Raw genomic sequence first — 20000 nt, 5'->3', positions numbered from 1 at the left:
AAGACCGCACCCACTGATGGAAGGCCACACCCACTGATGGGAGGTCACGCCCACTGAGGGAAGGTCACGCCCACTGAGGGAAGGTCACACCCACTGAGGGGAGGTCACGCCCACTGAGGGAAGGGCACGCCCACTGAGGGGAGGTCACACCCACTGAGGGGAGGTCACACCCACTGAGGGGAGGTCACGCCCACTGAGGGAAGGTCACGCCCACTGAGGGAAGGTCACGCCCACTGAGGGAAGGGTGGGGTGTGAACACGGCCGGCCGGTTCTGCTCCCCCCATTGGCAGTGGTACTGCAGCACCAAGTTCTGATCTATAGCTTCCCTTGTTTCCATAAATGTATATAGCCTCACTTAGAATCAATAAAAAGGATGGAATCAGTATTTTAAATTGTTATCAATGCACGGTTTCACCCTCCGTCACTTCCTAAAGACTTTTATGTTTGCGTTGAGCAGTAAAAGAGAAAACAAGACCGAGACAAGGATTCTGAACGCCGGGCCTAAAGGGCTGTTGGCAGCGTTTGTTCTCGTCTCCACGTGTAACTGAAACACGTGTAAAGACTTTTGTACCATCGAGGCTTTAGTAGGTCAAGACAGGACCTCAGCAGCTGAGCATTAAACACTCAATCCACAATATGTCCAACAATGTCACGGCTGAGCTCTGCTGACCACACAGACGGAACTGCGCTCTCCACCCAACACCTCCACTCTGGACGCTGTGGATGCCATTTCCCTGCTTCCTCCTGTTGTGCTGGGGAACTACGCTCCTTCACAGCCATGTCAGGCTCAGCAGCCGGACTCCACAGGAAGCTGAGTGAAGAGGAGCTGAATCTTTGTGTTTCATTCAGAAGTGGCACCTGGTGACACACTGACACTAAAGTATCCACCCACCTGTGAATGCATCATTCTCCCAGTCTTATGAGGACACTATGCCCTGATTTATCCAGCTGAGGCACAGGTGTTTCTTTAATGCACCTGGTGCAGATGTTACCTTTGCCATGCAAGCTAGCACACCCACCACCTCTGTGTAGCCACAAGCTGTGGTAATAAAAATGTAATAGACATTTGCTCTCCGTATAAATTCCAATGCCAATTGTGGGCAGCCAGCAAATTATGAAGATGACTCTGGAATGTTGGACCTTTCTTACCCAGATATATTCATACAGGTGAAGTTTATCATGTAAATAATGCATGTGCAGGTTGGTACCGGGGTAAATATATCACATGATGGTTAAAGGGTTAGGGTTAGGCTCCTGATTCCTGGAATAAAGCGAACCCTTGTGCCTCCACACGACTCCATTGGAAACAGTCTGAGGACATAGAGATCCAGATGCTGCCCTCAACATTTATTAGCTTCATGTTGTCAGGTTCCCAGTTTCTGGGAACTCTTTTGCAGGGTTTCTCCTGCGGGGGGCGTGGTGGAGCCATGCTTCAGCCACAGGTGGTGCCGGGGACTGGTGCACCTGCAGACTATCAGCAATCAAGCCACCTATTTATGGACTGTTCTCACGGGTGGCCAGCGTTGGCATGTCTTGTCTGTTTCGGAAGACCCCAGCTACACTCACTTGAACTATAGTACAACTTTTTCCTTCGTGGATTACTTTTGTACCCGTTCCTCGGACTGTTCGTTTATCTATATCCTTCGTGGTCTGCTTTTGACTCCGCTCGGAATTTTTGTTAAATAAAGCTTCACGGAAGACGATTCGCCACTGTGTCCTGCCTGCTTTCGGGTCCTAACACAACCGCTCGTAACACATGTCTCCTTATTCAGATGAGTTGAAATTGTGTGGTTCATGTTTACAACTGACCTGTCACCATCAGATCATTTCTCGGGGTCAAAGAGCATCCCCGTGAATACGGCGCTGGCTTCTTCTCTGATGGCTTTAGCGGCATTTGTCCGGACTATTACTGCTGTAATAACCATCTGTGAAATTACACCCATTAACAGCGACATGGAGACCTTGGACCCAGGCAGAAAGCTGATTGGTGCAGAGCTCTCTCTGGGTCCACCTTCTCCAGCCTTTGATCCTCTGCACCACCATGTTAGGGTCAGGGTGCAGGCTGCTGTTGAGCACCGAGACTTGGTAGAAGGCCCGATTAGGGCAGAAATCAGTCTGCTCCCAACACAAATCTCACACTGTGCTCGTGCTCAGCAGGAATTAAATTAATTTAGTCACGTTTGTTCATGTTCTTTTGTCTTTTTGAGAAAGAAACAGTAATTGAATTTAGACCTCAACCTCAACAAAGTTTTATTCCCTATTCAACACCTCTGGTCCTCCAACTCCTCTGGTCCTCCAACCTCTCTGGTCCTCCAACTCCTCTGGTCCTCCAACCCCTCTGGTCCTGAGGAGATGATGTAAACCAACATACGTATGAGTGCCCTCTCTTTGATCCCTCTGACCCCAGAGAAGTTGATCCGACTCCCAGCAGAGCAGCCAGCGAGCTGCACCATTAGTTAGGCCATCATGGGAAAATGCCACTCTTTGTGTTTCTTTGTATCATGCTACATATTTAAAAGTCCGGTTGTACTTGCTGGCCTTTTATTTCAAGTTGCCCTTTTTCAGTGACTCCATGTTGCATCGGTCCTCAGCTTTCAGTGAATATTAACAGATGTGGCATTTTGAAGTGTGAAATCAACATGATGTAGACATTTGAATTTGTCCAAGCTTAAATCATGTCTTTGCCCTAAAGCTCCATGTGGAGGACAGTATGGAGGATCTGAAGGGGTGGTGCTGTCTCCAAACTTTCCTCTGAACTACACCACCAGGCAGACCTGCTCCTACTACATCAGTGTGTCACCACAGTTTGGTGAGTGCCAGCATGGGGCCAGCATGGGGCCAGCATAGGGCCAGCATGGGGCCAGCACACGGCCGGCACGGGGGCATCATGGGGCCAGCATGGGGCCAGCACGGGGCCAGCATGGGGCCAGCACGGGGGCATCATGGGGCCAGCACGGGGGCAGCACGGGGCCAGCATGGGGCCGGCACGGGGGCATCATGGGGCCAGCATAGGGCCAGCATGGGGCCAGCACACGGCCTGCACGGGGGCATCATGGGGCCAGCATGGGGCCAGCATAGGGCCACCATGGGGCCAGCACGGGGGCATCATGGGGCCAGCATGGGGCCAGCATGGGGCCGGCACGGGGCCGGCACGGGGCCAGCACGGGGCCAGCACGGGGCCAGCACGGGGCCAGCATAGGACCAGCACGGGGCCAGCATGGGGCCAGCATGGGGCCAGCATAGGACCAGCATGGGGCCAGCATAGGACCGGCACGGGGCCAGCACGGGGGCGGCACGGGGCCGGCACGGGGCCAGCACGGGGGCGGCACGGGGCCAGCACGGGGGCGGCACCGGGCCAGCACGGGGCCAGCACGGGGCCGGCACGGGGCCGGCACGGGGGCGGCACGGGGCCGGCACGGGGCCAGCACGGGGCCAGCACGGGGGCGGCACGGGGCCGGCACGGGGCCAGCACGGGGCCAGCATGCATCCGATGGAAACAGTGACCTGGACACGGTGGGAACAACTGCTTCATGTTTGCATTTCTGTTCCTCAGTGGTCTTTGGGCAGTTTGCGGTTTTCCAAACGGCGATGAACGACTCGGTGGAGCTGTTCGATGGAGCCAACGACCATTCCCGACTGCTCAGCTCCCTGGCCGGCTCACATTCAGGTGAGGGTCCTAATCGCAGGTCTAAACTTCTGGAGCACAGAGGTTGAACTGTATGGAACGAATACTATTCTTTAAAATGAAAAAAGGCAGCTAACTATCGATTAAGCTAACTAGCAGCTAACTAGCAGCTAACTATCGATTAAGCTAACTAGCAGCTAACTAGCAGCTAACTATTGATTAAGCTAACTAGCAGCTAACTAGCAGCTAACTATCGATTAAGCTGCTCATGAGCAGATGTGCTCATGTTGCCTCAGAGTTCTGTGTTCTGTTGCATCTTTTGGCCAGAGGCTACGCTACAGGGAACTCCCTCTGGAAGTGACATTCACTTATTTTCTTTAGAAATCTGTGCTTTTAAAATATTCTCTGTAATGTTTATTCTGCCGTGTTCGTACAAAGAGGTGAATTTCTTCAGTAAATAGCAACCCTACGGAGTATTAAAGCATCTGAGTGGGGATCAAAACCAAAACATAAATATATCTAAATAGATATGATAGTTCTTCTGGGCATTACTTTTTTACACCAGGCTGTCTTATTTTTGTATTTTAATGTTTGTTTTGTACTTTAGCTGAATGAAATGGGGATCTTAATATCATCTAGATGTAACATATTCATAGATGAAGATTTATCCACAGTTTGTGTTGCACCAATAAACAAGTTGCTCTAACGACCGTAGCATGCTAACAAATCATGCTAACATTTGGTCATTCCATCATGTGGTTTGGAGGTTATCCTTTGGGTCGAAAATTTCATCTTTCACAAAATAATGTCTAATTGACATCATGTTATTGTGTGTGTGTGTGTGTGTGTGTGTGTGTGCGTGCGTGTGCGTGTGTGTGTGTGTGTGTTCTTGCTACATTGGGAGGACCAGAATATGAATTTCACTGTAAAAGTGAGGACGTAGTTTCAAACTTAGTTTGAAAGATAGGACAAGAGGCAGGGATTTGGGTTGTTAGGGTCGGGGAAAGTGTCGCTGTGCTGCAGTGAGGTGATCCAATATAAATTCCTCTTCTTATTTGTGATGTTGCAGCTGTCAAAATAAATGTTTTGCTGTACAATATGTTGATTTTGTGACAGTGAACTTCAGCTCTTCTGTCCCGTAAGGCTGCAGGTTCTCTCTCCAGGTGATAAATAGTCATTAACAGTCATATTTTAACACTTTCAGGATTTCATCGTTTGGGCGTTATAACGTTTCCTGAATTGGCTCCGATATCGTTGGCCAACATCATCGTACTTTTTCCAAAGGCTGGAGTGTATGTTATATTCCTGTTTTACTTTTCCCAGGAGAGACTTTGCCGCTGGCAACTTCCAATCAGATCATGCTGCGCTTTAATGCTAAGAGCGGCCAGTCAGCCAGAGGCTTCCACTTTGTCTACCAAGGTAACGTTCAGCTTGTTTTTTGCATCTCATCATCATTCTCTCCTAGAAAACCACACATAGCATCCGTAAATCAAGGTTGACCCGAAGGTCTCTACCTATGGACCGTAAAGGTTCTGCTTCTCTCTGACATTATTTATGGTCGTGCCTTTGCCGCAGCTGTGCCTCGCACCAGCGACAGCCAGTGCAGCTCCGTCCCAGAGCCTCGGTACGGCAGGCGGCTCGGTTCTGAGTTCTCAGCTGGCTCCGTGGTCCGGTTTGAATGCAGTCCGGGTTACTTGCTGAAAGGATCCAGCGCCATTCAGTGCCAGGCCATGCCAGGCGCTCTGGCACAGTGGAACGCCACGGCGCCGACCTGTATAGGTATTCTGCCTGACTTTGTTGTGATATTTCTGAGAGCCACCGCGGAACCGCGCGAGCTGGAAAAGGCAGGAAAAAGAACCAGATTAATTGCATGAAACCGCCTCTGCTGAGAGCAGATATCTGGGTGTCACCTCCAGTTCGACAGTAAATAATGTCAGTTAGCGTATTCAGAGCTACGTTCCAGCGAACCTCCTGCTCCGTTCCTGCTGGAATTAATCAAATTTGCTGGGAAAAAACGACATTTTCTGTCTAGTTCCCTGCAGCGGCAATTTGACTGAGCGTCGCGGCACAGTTCTGTCCCCTGGCTTCCCAGAACCGTATCCAAACAGCCTCAACTGTCTCTGGAGGATCCACGTCAGCGAAGGGGCCGGGATCCAGGTACACACCCGGGGATCAGTCCCAACACTTGTGTGGAAAAGGCCCTTTAACATGGAGACTGCAGCGCTCATTCTCATTGTCTGCCCTTCAGATCCAAGTCATCACCTTTGCTACTGAGCATAACTGGGATTCTCTGGAGATCTACGACGGAGGAGACATGACAGCTCCTAAATTAGGGTCATTTTCTGGTAGGAGAATAAGCTCTGACACACAAAAGCACACGTGAACAGGCATTCATGGACACACACACCAACACTGCAGGGGACCTGTGATGGATGAAATATGACAGCTGTTAAACCATAAACACACACACACACACACGTAGATTGACAAGATATAAACACACACCAGGACACTCGGGCACGCACGTATCCATTCCGGAGGGTGTGATGAATTGTGTGTGACAGGTTGTGAAATATAGATATGCAGGGGTAGAATACACTCCAGAGTCCTTTGATGGATGCGCTCTAACGCCAGAACTGTGGTACATCCTAAACACACTATACGTTATATGTTTTAAAACTATATTATTTAGATTTACATGCAGTGAGACGGGGGTGAGACAGGGAGGGAGCCAGGGGAAGTGTTCCACCACAAGGCTGAACGGAAGGAAAGGAAGGAAAACAGCGTGGGACAAAGATCATCCAACCCTTCACAATTTCCCAGCAGAGTTTCCCTGTGACCTGCCCCGAGCATATACCTGTCACACACCTGTCACACACCTGTCACACACAAAACACACCACCCACAAGGCGCCCACTTGTTAACCTCCCCGCTCCTCACTGCCCGCACACACACACACACACCCACACACACACACACACACACTGTGTCCTTCGTAACAAGGATCTCCGGGGAGCGGCCCACCGTAACCATGGTGATCAGCCGATGGCCTTGGAGCAGCTCCGCTGAAGCTGATGAGGAGAGCTTCCAATAGGAAAATAAGATTTCCTACATTTGTTTCACTTGCAGAGAAATTCCTTCCAGAGAATTGGGATGTAAAATCGATTTGCTTGTTGAAGCCTTTTAAATGAAACTGCTTCTGTTTCCCTTGCTTGACTGTCTCCCCCCCCCTCCATCCAGGAACCACGGCTCCAGCCCTCCTCAACTCCACGTCAAACCAGCTTCTGCTGCACTTCCAGAGCGACATCAGCGTGGTGGCAGCAGGCTTCCACCTCGAGTACAAGAGTGAGTTTGCTGTACTCTTACAGAACTTGTTTGGGTTGGGGACATGGCTGAAGGCTTGTTTGAGCTGGAGCAGGAAGACGGCGTTAAGATGTCACCTGTCAAGAGGCTCAACTTCAAACCCCCTGAAAAACTGTCAGAGTTGGTGGAGCAGCTGCTCAGGGCAGAAATACACAGCGATGTGTGTGTAGCTGGACCCAGATGTCCTGCACCCACGTCCTGACTGTGCACGTCCCTGCTTCACTTCACACCGGAAAACCAGCTCACCCAGACCAGATTACTATTATTATATTATTATTACTATTATTAGTATTAGTATTATTGTTGTTATTATTATTATTATTATTATTATTATTATTATTATTATTATTATTATTATTATTATTTTATTATTATTATTACTATTATTATTATTAGTAGTATTAGTATTATTGTTAGTATTATTATTAGTCGTAGTAGTAGTAGTAGTAGTAGTAGTATTAATCATCATTATTACTAACCTCTATTATTGAACAACAGTGAACGGCTGAATCCACTTTGACCTTTGACCTTCACAGATGCACCAAAAGCATCAGAGCAGCAGAAAAGTTCTACTGACGCGATTCACTGACCTGAACTGGTGCTGCCTGAAGCATGCAAGCATCCTGCTGGACACACACACACACACACACACACGCACACACACGCACACACACGCACGCACACACACACACACACACACTTTGAGGAACATTTGTGCAAATAAATGGTGCCCTATTCACTAATAGGTCTAAAATAGACGCACATTCCAAAGCTAGGGTTAGGGTTAGGTTTATTTTAGGTTAGGGTTAGGGTTAGGGTTAGGGTAGGTTAGGTTAGGGCTAGGGTAGGGTTAGGGTTAAGGTTAGAGTTGGGTTAGAGGGTTAGGGTTAGGTTTAGGGTGAGAGGGTTAGAGGGTTAGGGTTGGGTTAGGGTTAGGGTTAGAGGGTTAGGGTTGGGTTAGGTTAGGGTTAGGGTTGGGTTAGAGGGTTAGAGGGTTAGAGGGTTAGAGGGTTAGAGGGTTAGGTTAGGGTTAGGGTTAGGTTAGGGTCAGGGTTAGGGTTAGGGTTGGGTTGGGTTAGGGTTAGGGTTAGGGTTAGGGTTAGGGTTTTAGGGTTAGGTTAGGGTTAGGGTTAGGGTTAGGTTAGGTTAGGGTAGGGTTAGGTTAGGGTTAGGGTTAGAGGGTTAGGTTAGGGTTAGAGGGTTAGGGTTAGGGTTAGGGTTGGGTTGGGTTAGGTTAGGGTTGGGTTAGAGGGTTAGGGTTAGGTTAGGGTTAGGTTAGGGTTAGGGTAGGGTTAGGTTAGGGTTGGGTTAGAGGGTTAGGGTTAGGTTAGGGTTAGGTTAGGGTTAGGGTGGACACAAACAGGTATGTGAGCAGCGTGCACTGAAGCGCACACACACCTGTCAGGGCACCGTTGTGCTTCAGGGTCCTTTGTAGTTATTTTTGCTTCGAATCATTTGTGGGTGAGTGAACTTGTCCTGTTAGTGAGTGTGAGGCGGCGTTATTGTGGGCGCGTGTGTCTCCTCGTGTAGGTGAGCGCACGTTTGAGGCTCAGCGCTGGTCACCGTCTCTGTGTGTCAACAGGACTGAAATCCTGGAAGACGGACCCTTTCTGGGACATTTTGTCCCTCCTTTACTTTAGCCGCTGTTCTGGAGCCTTGCCTCCTTTCTTCTGCTTCTTCTGCTGGTTTTTGTGAGAGTTTCCCAGCAGGTATCGATTGTCCCCCCTCTCCCTCCCTCTCTCCCTCTCTCCCCCCTCCCTCTCTCTCTCTCTCCCCCCTCCTTTTGTCTCCCCCTCCCCCTCTCTCCCCCACCCCCTTTTCCACGTGCACACCCGCCCATGTGCACTAATCTTTCAAACCCGTTTACAGTCAGTCTAACAAAAATAGCAGCGCAGTAAAAAAGAGCCCAGTTAAAGTTCCAGGTACCATCTTCTATACATCAGATTATCTATATATCTGTTTTTTTATAAAGCAGCTCTAGTAAATCTGGGCGTCCACACCCCCAGAGGAGCTCTCCCAGAACTCAGACCCCTGCATGTCGGATCTGAAATGGGTTTTAAACACTTGTTTACAGGAGGTTTGCAATGTAAAAGAGGTTCTTAAAGTTTGCATTAATCACAAAACCTCATTTGCTCTCAGATGCAAATCAATAAAACTGAGTAAAAAAATCCTAACGGCTGCAACGATCTGGGTTCCACGTTAATTAAGGAGGCTTAAACGCTGCTGGAGTGGTAATTTCTTGCTTTGTGGCTTTTAGCTTTTATTTTACATTTTCACGAAGTTGCTTTCTGTTTTAACCAAAGTTTTGGACATTTAAGGATGAGCACATCTGTGTATTCCTCATTTGCACTTTAAACAGCAACTTAAGCCGTAACGTGTGGCGGCGCCGTCAAATTCACTCAGCAGATTAGGGCATTTAATTCATAATTACAAAGCCAATAAACGTCTGGAGGCTCCTCCAGCAGAGCCTGGGTCGTCAGCACCGTAGGGTTAGGGCACCTTAATGCAGTTTGGAGCAGAAATGGCAAATAGATCACAGGTCCTAAGGAGGAGGGTGCTGAGGTGGCTGTTGGGGGGGTTGAACGAAGAGCGTAACACACCTTCAGTGCACGAGACGATCACACTGATCTGTGCACACGTGCTGTTCCCGGCGCCAATTTCAACGTGTCTGTGAGTGTTCTATAAAATTTCTAATTCCAAAAATAGCTTAGAGTTCTCCACTCAGGATCCATCACCTGACCTGATCATCCACATCCTAATCATCAAAGCACAGCTGGGTCGTTTCCCTTATTATCTCCTGGATGTTTTCTTTAGAAACGGGGGAAATGAGCCGCCACTGAGCCGTGCATGTTCAGTAATTTGGACAAAGTCATCTGCTGGGGCCCTGTGAACCATCGCATAATGATGCTCTCATCATTTTAAGCCGACTGAAGGGACTTTTTCCCTCTCTCCTCAAGGGCAGAGTAAGGAATTTCCTCAAGTCGTGTCCTCAAGTAACCTGGAACAGAAAAGAGTAAATCCAGTCGTTTAAACGCTGACATTGTCTCATTTTAGTCCAGGGCTGCGTTGGGCTCGTGGAGCTGTCAGCACTTTGCAGAGCGCTGCTGCCGTGTCGTAACCGGGGCAGAGAAAGCAATTGGAGAGGGAGGTGGTCAACCAAAGGGAATGGTCTCATTGATCAGCCGCCCTGACAGCCTGCTGGTGCCGGCCGAGAAATGTGCTGCAGCGGAATCTTTTCATCCTGCATCCTTCTGCACACACGCAGCCATGCAGCGCCCTCCGAGGTGCCATGCAGCGCCCTCCGAAGGTGCCATGCAGCGCCCTCCGAAGGTGCCATGCAGCACCCTCCGTAGGTGCCATGCAGCACCCTCCGTAGGTGCCATGCAGCGCCCTCCGAAGGTGCCATGCAGCGCCCTCCGAAGGTGCCTCCGTAGGTGCCATGCAGCGCCCTCCGTAGTGCCTCCGTAGGTGCCATGCAGCGCCCTCCGTAGGTGCCTCCGTAGGTGCCATGCAGCACCCTCCGTAGGTGCCATGCAGCGCCCTCCGTAGGTGCCATGCAGCACCCTCCCAAAAGGTGCCAAAGGTGCCATGCAGCACCCTCCGAAGGTGCCATGCAGCGCCCTCCGTAGGTGCCATGCAGCGCCCTCCGTAAGGTGCCATGCAGCGCCCTCCGTATGGTGCCATGCAGCACCCTCCAAAGGTGCCAAAGGTGCCATGCAGCACCCTCCAAAGGTGCCAAAGGTGCCATGCAGCGCCCTCCAAAGGTGCATGCATGCAGCACCCCTCGTAGGTGCCATGCAGCACACTCCCAAAGGTGCCAAAGGTGCCATGCAGCACCCTCCGAAGGTGCCATGCAGCGCCCTCCGAAGGTGCCATGCAGCACCCTCCGAAGGTGCCAAAGGTGCCATGCAGCACCCTAAGGTGCCAAAGGTGCCATGTGCAGCCCTCCGAGTGGTGCCATGCAGCACCCTCCGAAGGTGCCATGCAGAACCCTCCGTAGGTGCCATGCAGCACCCTCCAAAGGTGCCAAAGGTGCCATGCAGCACCCTCCAAAGGTGCCATGCAGCGCCCTCCGAAGGTGCCATGCAGCACCCTCCAAAGGTGCCAAAGGTGCCATGCAGCGCCCTCCGTAGGTGCCATGCAGCACCCTCCAAAGGTGCCAAAGGTGCCATGCAGCACCTCCGAAGGTGCCATGCAGCGCCCTAGTAGGTGCCATGCAGCGCCCTCCGTAGGTGCCATGCAGCGCCCTCCGTAGGTGCCATGCAGCACCCTCCAAAGGTGCCAAAGGTGCCATGCAGCACCCTCCAAAGGTGCCAAGGTGCCATGCAGCGCCCTCCAAAGGTGCCATGCAGCACCCTCCGAAGGTGCCATGCAGCGCCCTCCGAAGGTGCCATGCAGCACCCTCCGAAGGTGCCAAAGGTGCATGCAGCACCCTCCGAAGGTGCCAAAGGTGCCATGCAGCACCCTCCGAAGGGCGCCATGCAAGGAGGTGCCCATGCAGAACCCCCCGTAGGTGCCATGCAGCACCCTCCGTAGGTGCCATGCAGCACCCTCCGAAGGTGCCATGCAGCACCCTCCGAAGGTGCCATGCAGAACCCTCCGTAGGTGCCATGCAGCACCCTCCAAAGGTGCCAAAGGTGCCATGCAGCACCCTCCAAAGGTGCCATGCAGCGCCCTCCGAAGGTGCCATGCAGCACCCTCCAAAGGTGCCAAAGGTGCCATGCAGCGCCCTCGAAGGTGCCAAAGGTGCCATGCAGCACCCTCCAAAGGTGCCAAAGGTGCCATGCAGCACCCTCCAAAGGTGCCATGCAGCACCCTCCGTAGGTGCCATGCAGCACCTGGATGCGCGTGTGGATCACCGGCTGGAAGGTTCATCATGAAACCACGAGATCAGAAGCAAACAGGAGCGCGCACGTCTGCGCAGACATCAAGTAACAACTCTTTTCCTTCCCTTTGGTCTCCACTTCTGTTCCTCCCCTCCCCCGTGTCGCTATGGTAACCGTTCCAGGGCAGTCTCCCGTGGAAGGTTCCGAGTGAAAATGCAGAACCAGACCCAAACACACTCACACACACATACACGCACGCAAACACACACACTCACGCGCGCGCACACACACACGTGCACACACACACACAGTAAACTGGATAAAAGGCTTGTAGCCGTTGGGCTTATTAAGGATGATTTTAACCTTTATTGTGTTGGAGATTTATAACGGAAGTCACTCGGTTTTCCGCACATCTTTCCTGGGGCGCCGTGGGGGGGTGGGGGGGGCGCTGACACTGACAGACCTCTGAAAATGTGCAGAGCTTCTGTAACGTTGGTGACCTGCTGTAGTTGGGAGAGTCAGCGTTGCTCAGCAGCCCCACGCACCAGTGATGGACCAGCTCATCGTCACGCCACCGGCTGGTTTTGCGATGCCTTGACACCACTAAAGGAGTTTGGCGTGTGGTTGTCCAGTGGAATGCGCCCGCTGCAGCTGTGTGGCGTGCCAGGTGTTCGGCTTCAAGTGCACGTATAGTGAAGACGGAGGCTGTGACTGATGGGAGGACAAACGGAGGGAACAAACGGAGGGAACAAAAGGAAAACTGAAGATGGATAAAGTTTTTCTACTTTTTACTTCGGGACCAAATATTTCACGACGACATAGAAGAAGGTTTTCAGATGAGTGGCGAAACACCGTCCAGTTGGCTCCTCAGACCTTATGGACCCTAAGCTACTACAAATGGGCTTTTAGGAGAGCGCTAGTATGAGAGCCAGTACCATACTAGTTTAACTAGCATGGTAAATGTAAATAAATGAGGGATTATGCATTAGCTAGCTGGAGTAATTGATCCCTAAATCAAAGTGTTTTGCAGTTTACGGGCTCATCTTCTTCGTGCACTTCTCCTCTCTTGCAGCCGTCGGACTCACCACGTGTCCCGAACCCATGATCCCTGCCAACGGCGTGAAGACGGGGGAGAGATTCATGGTCAACGAGGTGGTGGCGTTCAGCTGTGAACCCGGATACATATTGCAGGTAACAACCGTGCAAACGCCATGTTGTTGTGAGTAGCAACATCACAATTCCACATGTGTGTATTTCCTGTAAATGCACCCAGACAGAAAGCTGTGCTCCAGCTGTGCTCACACAGCGTAATACTTTACGTTAACCCAAAATCATTACCGTCGCAGGGCCACTCTCACATTACCTGCATGCCTGGGACGGTGCGTCGATGGAACTACCCGCCTCCACTCTGCATCGGTAGGACACACACACACACCACACACACACACACACACACACACACACACACACACACACACACACTGAGTCCTCTGCTGTTATAGAGTTTGACTGACTCCAGAGAAGAATCAAACACTGATTCCACATCAGCATTGGGGATAAAAGGAAATCCTCCTTTAAACGACGCAGCGATACGTCAGAACGAGGAGAAACCTGAACTGGCCACAGACGAACAGTGTGTGGGTGATCAGATGCAGGTGTAGTGATGATGCAGGTGTGGTGATGATGCAGGTGTGGTGATGATGCAGGTGTAGTGATGATGCAGGTGTGGTGATGATGCAGGTGTAGTGATGATGCAGGTGTGTGGTGATGTGCAGGTGTGGTGATGATTGCAGGTGTGGTGATGATGCAGGTGTGGTGATGATGCAGGTGTAGTGATGATGCAGGTGTGGTGATGATGCAGGTGTGGTGATGATGCAGGTGTGGTGATGATGCAGGTGTAGTGATGATGCAGGTGTAGTGATGATGCAGGTGTAGTGATGATGCAGGTGTAGTGATGATGCAGGGGTGGTGATGATGCAGGTGTAGTGATGATGCAGGTGTAGTGATGATGCAGGTGTGGTGATGATGCAGGTGTGGTGATGATGCAGGTGTGGTGATGATGCAGGGGTGGTGATGATGCAGGTGTGGTGATGATGCAGGTGTGGTGATGATGCAGGTGTAGTGATGATGCAGGTGTGGTGATGATGCAGGTGTAGTGATGATGCAGGTGTAGTGATGATGCAGGTGTGGTGATGGCAGGTGTAGTGATGATGCAGGTGTGGTGATGATGCAGGTGTGGTGATGATGCAGGTGTAGTGATGATGCAGGTGTGGTGATGATGCAGGTGTGGTGATGATGCAGGTGTAGTGATGATGCAGGTGTGGTGATGATGCAGGTGTGGTGATGATGCAGGTGTGGTGATGATGCAGGTAGTGTAGTGATGATGCAGGTGTGGTGATGATGCAGGTGTGGTGATGATGCAGGTGTGGTGATGATGCAGGTGTAGTGATGATGCAGGTGTAGCGTGCGCAGCAGTGTGCACGACCCTGGATTACATTTGTTTTTCAGCCTGAATCATTCACTGGGCAGCAGCAGCGTGTGGCAGGTCTTCAAAGTTAATGAGAGTTGGAGTAAACATTGACATCAGTTGTGCAGCATTTCCCCTTTAGTGTGTGTAACATCCATTTACTGCTGTACGCGTGCATGTGGTGCACGGCTTGTGCTTTAATATTCCTTGAAATTCAATCTTCAACAGAAAAACTCCCTTTCATCAGATGTAAATATTATTGAATGCAACAAAATAATGAAAATTCAAATTAGGTACATAGTTTCCTGTGAAATGATGTAATGAGCACGCACGCACACACACACACACACGCACACACACACACACACACGCACACACACGCACACACACACACAACACGCACACACACACGCACACACGCACGCATGCACACACACGCACACGCACACACGCACACACACACGCACACACACACACACACACGCACACACACACGCACACACACACGCACACACACACGCCACACACGCACGCACACGCGCATGCACGCACACACACACGCACACACGCACGCATGCACACACACACACACACACGCACACACGCATGCACGCACACACACGCACACACACACGCACACCACACACACACGCACACACGCATGCACGCACACACACGCACACACACACACACACACACACATTGTTTCTGCCTTAACACTGCTCTTCTGCCGTCTGTTGCCAGCTCCGTGTGGGGGGGTGCTGTCTGAAATGAGCGGCGTCATCCTCAGTCCGGGTTTCCCTGGAAACTACCCAGGAAACCTGGACTGCACCTGGCAGATAAGGCTGCCGACGGGCTACGGTAACACGCGTGTCACACTCTCACACTTGCATCTGTCGTGTGCAGCTGTTGTGCTGGACTGAAAGCACCAGAATCAGATCTTTCTTGGTTCTCTGCACTGTGACGGTTTCTGTCAGTAGGTTTCCTGTCAATTCCAACATCACGTGGGCGTGAGAACGGCGGCTCCTCACCTGTCCGAGCGATGTCATCTGTTTTTCACCTGTGTGTTTGTTTACATTCTAGGAGCTCATATTCAGTTCCAGAACTTCTCTTCTGAGGACAACCACGACTTCCTTGAGGTCAGGGCCGGACCCCAGCACAGCTCTGCTCTCATCGGGAAGTTTACCGGTACCCAGATCCCCCCCATGTTGCTGAGCACCACCCATCTGACCATCATCCACTTCTACAGCGACCACTCGGAGAACCGACCGGGCTTCAAACTCAACTATCAGGGTAACCGGCTGCATTTTGCTCACTACTTAATCAGGCGTAGTCTCTGAACTAAGGCGGAGCGGAGGGTTTTTGGTTTGATCCCCAGTGCGGACAAAAGGTTCTGGTAGTCGAGCGCCTTCAGAGTGCTGCCGTGATACGCTTGAGCAAGGTCCCAAGCCGGACACATAGGGACCTACGCCCTCCCCGGGACCCCGCGAGGGTCCGAGCAGTTCAGAAGATGACGTTCATGAAGTGACTGTAATGTAACGCAGGGGTTCGTCTTCCCACACATCCGTCCTGACAGTTGTGAGTCGTCTGTGCGACGCTCAAAGTGATGACTGGAATATCCCCTCTGGCAAACCTGCAACAGCGCGGGAGCATCCAAACACGAGGCCACAGGGGAGCGCTGCCTCTGGACCCCCCAGGAAAGATCTGCAGCCAAGGGGGGAGTGAGGGGAGTGTGTGAGCGCACGTGTGCAGCCGGAGGAGCCTGCAGACGTCAGCGGCGCCGCCGTAGCAAAGAGCTTTGGTTGCTGACGGTTTGGCACACGTGGTATTATATATATATATATTATATATTATATATATAATTTATATATACTGTATATATATATTATATATTATATATATACGTGATATTTCCAAATCTCCTCCCTTAAAGTGCTTGTTTAAGGGAAAAGCAATGGATTGATGACACCAGATGTCAAACCTGGTTCCCAAAGCTTCACTGAGAGAGGAAGAGTGGGATGTTGCTGGTGGAGCTTTGATCCTCTCGTGAGTCACACTAAAGACTTGTGGTTTTGCTGTCATCATGAAAGGAGAAGGATGGTTGGAACGGGCCTGTGAGACTGGCACCTTGTCCAGCAGCTTCACTGGGAGACGCCACTTCAAAGCCACGTGAGATGCACCGCCGGCATGCGCCAGCAGATCTGGAACGAGGCTCAGAAACTCACACCAACGCGTTCACATCCGCTTATCCGAATTTAGCTGTTGTGGACATTTCACCTTTTATTTTCGGTGACAAATCGGATGGTTTCTTGGCTACAGTCTCAGCCTCTAAAGTCCAGGATGGGATTTTTGCACATTTACAGTCTGGAAAATGAATTCTGATGACAGTTCCGCCTTCCGGAGAGGAGAGATGTGGTTCCCGTTTTAGTGTGTGACACTTCTTTGGCTCTCTGCTCACGTGAATAACGTCTGTTCCATATTTTAGCTGTATTGCCTCTATTACTTTATGGCCTCACGTTCCTCCCTTAAGTGCCTTATTCACGAGAGATTAGTGCATCTGTCACTGACGCCTTTTCCGGCCCTCTTCCATGACATGATGTCCAGTTCATTATGGTTGGGTTTGGGTTTGCAGCTCCCGCAGGAGCTCACAAGTTCTGAGATATCCTTGGTAGCATCTCCCATCTGGTTCTGGCAGCGCAGGTGTCGGCATCCTCTTCCTGTTTCCTGAGCGGCTCCTGTTTATTCCTCTCCTCCTCTTAAAGCCAGTGCACAGTATCTCTGGGAGCCCCTGCACCGCCTGAGCCCCGGCCACACTCTGCTGCGCCTCTGGGCACTGACGTTTTACGGAATCTGACCCCTCTTTTCTCTGGCAACTGTTTTTCCACAGCCAGGAACCTTCTTGCCCTGTCAATTGCAAGTCTCCTGGAGAGGGTTTCCATGCCATGACACTCCTGCAGAGTGAGATGTGCCACAAATAGACCTGCGATATTGTTATTTGCTGGAGCGTTGGCACGCAACGCATGCATGAGCGAGTAGCTGCGTGGGAGATGAGAGCAGCATATCTGTGGATCAGGGGTTTCTTCCACGTCAAGATATAAACCAGAAATCTAATAGACATAGTTATTAATGTGAGTACATGACTGTTTGGCTGAGATATATTGTTTTATTCTGTGTCTACAGCTTATCAGCTTCAGAACTGTCAGGATCCATCTTCTTTCCCCAATGGTGACATCATCAACAGTGACTACAGTGCCGGCCAGTCAATAACCTTTCAGTGCTACTCAGGTTATGTGTTGATCGGGCACCCGGTGCTGACCTGCCTGCATGGAAGCAACCGCAAGTGGAACCACCCGTTTCCACGCTGTGAAGGTAAGGTGGACAGAAAGGTCACGCAGCAAGGTCGGTATTTCTGCAGTTAGTTTCTGCCGGGCTCAGAATACGGAACTAATTCATTTTCTCTCCTACTGCAACATATTTAAATTGGCTGAAGAATTGGCTCTGCTCTCCAGCTGCTGCATGACAAACAGAAACATTCATTCCAGTTATTTGCAGCTGTAATGGCAAACACACACACACACACCACACCACACACACACACACACACACACACACACACACACACACACACACACACCACACACACACCACACACACACACCACACACACACCACACACACACCACACACCACACACACCACCACCACACACACACACCACACACACACACACACACACCACACACACACACACACACCACACACCCACACTCACACACCACACACACCACACCACACACACACACACACACCACACACACTCACCACACACACACACACACACACACCACACACACACACACACACCACACCACACACACACCACACACCACACACCACACACACCACACACCCACACCACACCACACACCACACACACACACACACACCACACACACCACACACAACACACACACACACACACCCACACACACACAACACCACACCACACACACACAACACCACACACACACACACCACCACACACACACACACACACCACACACACCACACCACACACACACACACTCACACACACACACACACTCACCACACACACCACACACCACCACACACACACACACACACCACCACACACACACTCACACCACCACACACACACCACCACACACACACTCACACCACACACACTCACCCCACACACACACACACCACTCACCACCACACACACACCACACTCACACACCACACCACACACACACACACACACACACCAACACACACACACACACACCACACCACACACCCACACACACACACACTCACCACACACACACACACACACACACACACTCACCACTCACCACACACACATACACTCACACACCACACACACACACACACACACTCACACCACACACACACACACACCCACACACACACACACACACAGCAGCAGCGGCCGACAGCGAGGAGGTCGACGGATTCTCCTGTTTTCTGGGGGGAGCTGGGCAACAGTGGTGGGTGGGGACGAAAGCTGCCTCCAAAACGTCCTCCTCATTCCAGCCAGGAGCAAAACGCCTGTAATCGCTGGGCTACGACCCATAGAGGACAATCATTGTTACATTTTACACAAAAGATGCCAAATATTTTGATTAAAATGTGCATTTGACCAGAGTTAATCACCAACATTACTTCATCCCCAAATACAATAGTTTTTAGCGGAAAGCGGAGGTTTTGAGGTGTAGTTGCACGTTAACGACGGCCCGTTCCACTCTGTCTGCAGCACAGCCATTTTTCTTGTCCTGTCCTGATATTTGGGCCATTTGATTTATTGGACACATTTGCAAGTAGATAATCTTCTAACTCTGCTTTTACAGCTCCTTGCGGCTATAATGTCTCGGCTGAAAATGGGACCATCTACTCGCCGCAGTACCCCAACGAATACCCCAACTCACAAGACTGCAGCTGGCTGATCACTGTTCCCCACGGACACGGCGTCTATATCAACTTCACCTTACTTCAGACTGAGCCTGTGACTGATTACATCGCTGTGTGGTGAGTCCAGGGACCCCCCCCCCCCCCCACCCACCCTGCTTTGCCTTGTGTCCTGGGACTGATACTGAATCACTGACGGGAACCTTTTGAAAGCACTTACACCCATCTTCTCTCGCCACATTAATAACGAGACGGCCCAGTTGTAGCTTTTGGACCTCGTTTTATCTCCTCCTGTTTCGCATCAAGATCGTATTATTTAATTATACATTTTTTTCATCAAAGCACGCTCATGTTCAAAGGTTTCCTTTACATACAACCGGCTTGATCAGTGATGTGGAGCTAAATGAGAGATGATGCACTGATGTGGATCATAAACACAGACCCAGTTCTTCAGACCTTCCACGTGCATGCAGACACCTCGTGCTGCTCCTGCAGTAATATTGGGATTCAGTGAAGAGGGGAGACTGGAATCTGGGGAGTGTGACAGTAATGCATTGACAATGGGACCACTGACCAATTCAATTGAGCTCAGTCACACGGCCACCCGCAGCCCAGAGAGGGAGCACGGGCTGATGATGAGGTCCAGTGGGGGTGGAATGAAAGGAGCGGCGGTACTGCTGGGACAGCGCGGCCCGTCCTGAAAGTCCTGGGGCCGTTCCCCTGGAGTGGGCTCACGCAACAGTGTCAGTGTGTAACATGGATG

The 20000-nt window shown here is 51.0% G+C and overlaps 1 protein-coding gene across 6 annotated transcripts in view; it reads left to right on the top strand.

The window, feature by feature from the left end:
• Window positions 1-20000, top strand: part of LOC130521650 (CUB and sushi domain-containing protein 1-like) — a 326982-nt gene that overhangs the window by 261431 nt on the left and 45551 nt on the right. For all 6 annotated transcript variants that reach the window (XR_008949399.1, XM_057025371.1, XM_057025372.1 and 3 more), the window contains 13 exons: window positions 2693-2809; window positions 3554-3667; window positions 4949-5044; window positions 5201-5404; window positions 5658-5782; window positions 5874-5970; window positions 6866-6970; window positions 12887-13005; window positions 13161-13230; window positions 15026-15142; window positions 15365-15574; window positions 17462-17650; window positions 19180-19357. Coding sequence is in view for 5 of the 6 variants with exons in the window: in XM_057025371.1 (XP_056881351.1) it covers window positions 2693-2809; window positions 3554-3667; window positions 4949-5044; window positions 5201-5404; window positions 5658-5782; window positions 5874-5970; window positions 6866-6970; window positions 12887-13005; window positions 13161-13230; window positions 15026-15142; window positions 15365-15574; window positions 17462-17650; window positions 19180-19357 (1741 nt within the window). In the remaining variant the exon portion in view is untranslated. The remainder of the gene's footprint in view (window positions 1-2692; window positions 2810-3553; window positions 3668-4948; window positions 5045-5200; window positions 5405-5657; window positions 5783-5873; window positions 5971-6865; window positions 6971-12886; window positions 13006-13160; window positions 13231-15025; window positions 15143-15364; window positions 15575-17461; window positions 17651-19179; window positions 19358-20000) is intronic.

Source organism: Takifugu flavidus, chromosome 2, assembly GCF_003711565.1.
Source record: "Takifugu flavidus isolate HTHZ2018 chromosome 2, ASM371156v2, whole genome shotgun sequence".
NCBI classification, from domain to species: domain Eukaryota; kingdom Metazoa; phylum Chordata; class Actinopteri; order Tetraodontiformes; family Tetraodontidae; genus Takifugu; species Takifugu flavidus.
The sequence above is the reverse complement of the archived record's forward strand: the minus strand, read 5'-3'. Positions and strand labels throughout refer to the sequence as shown.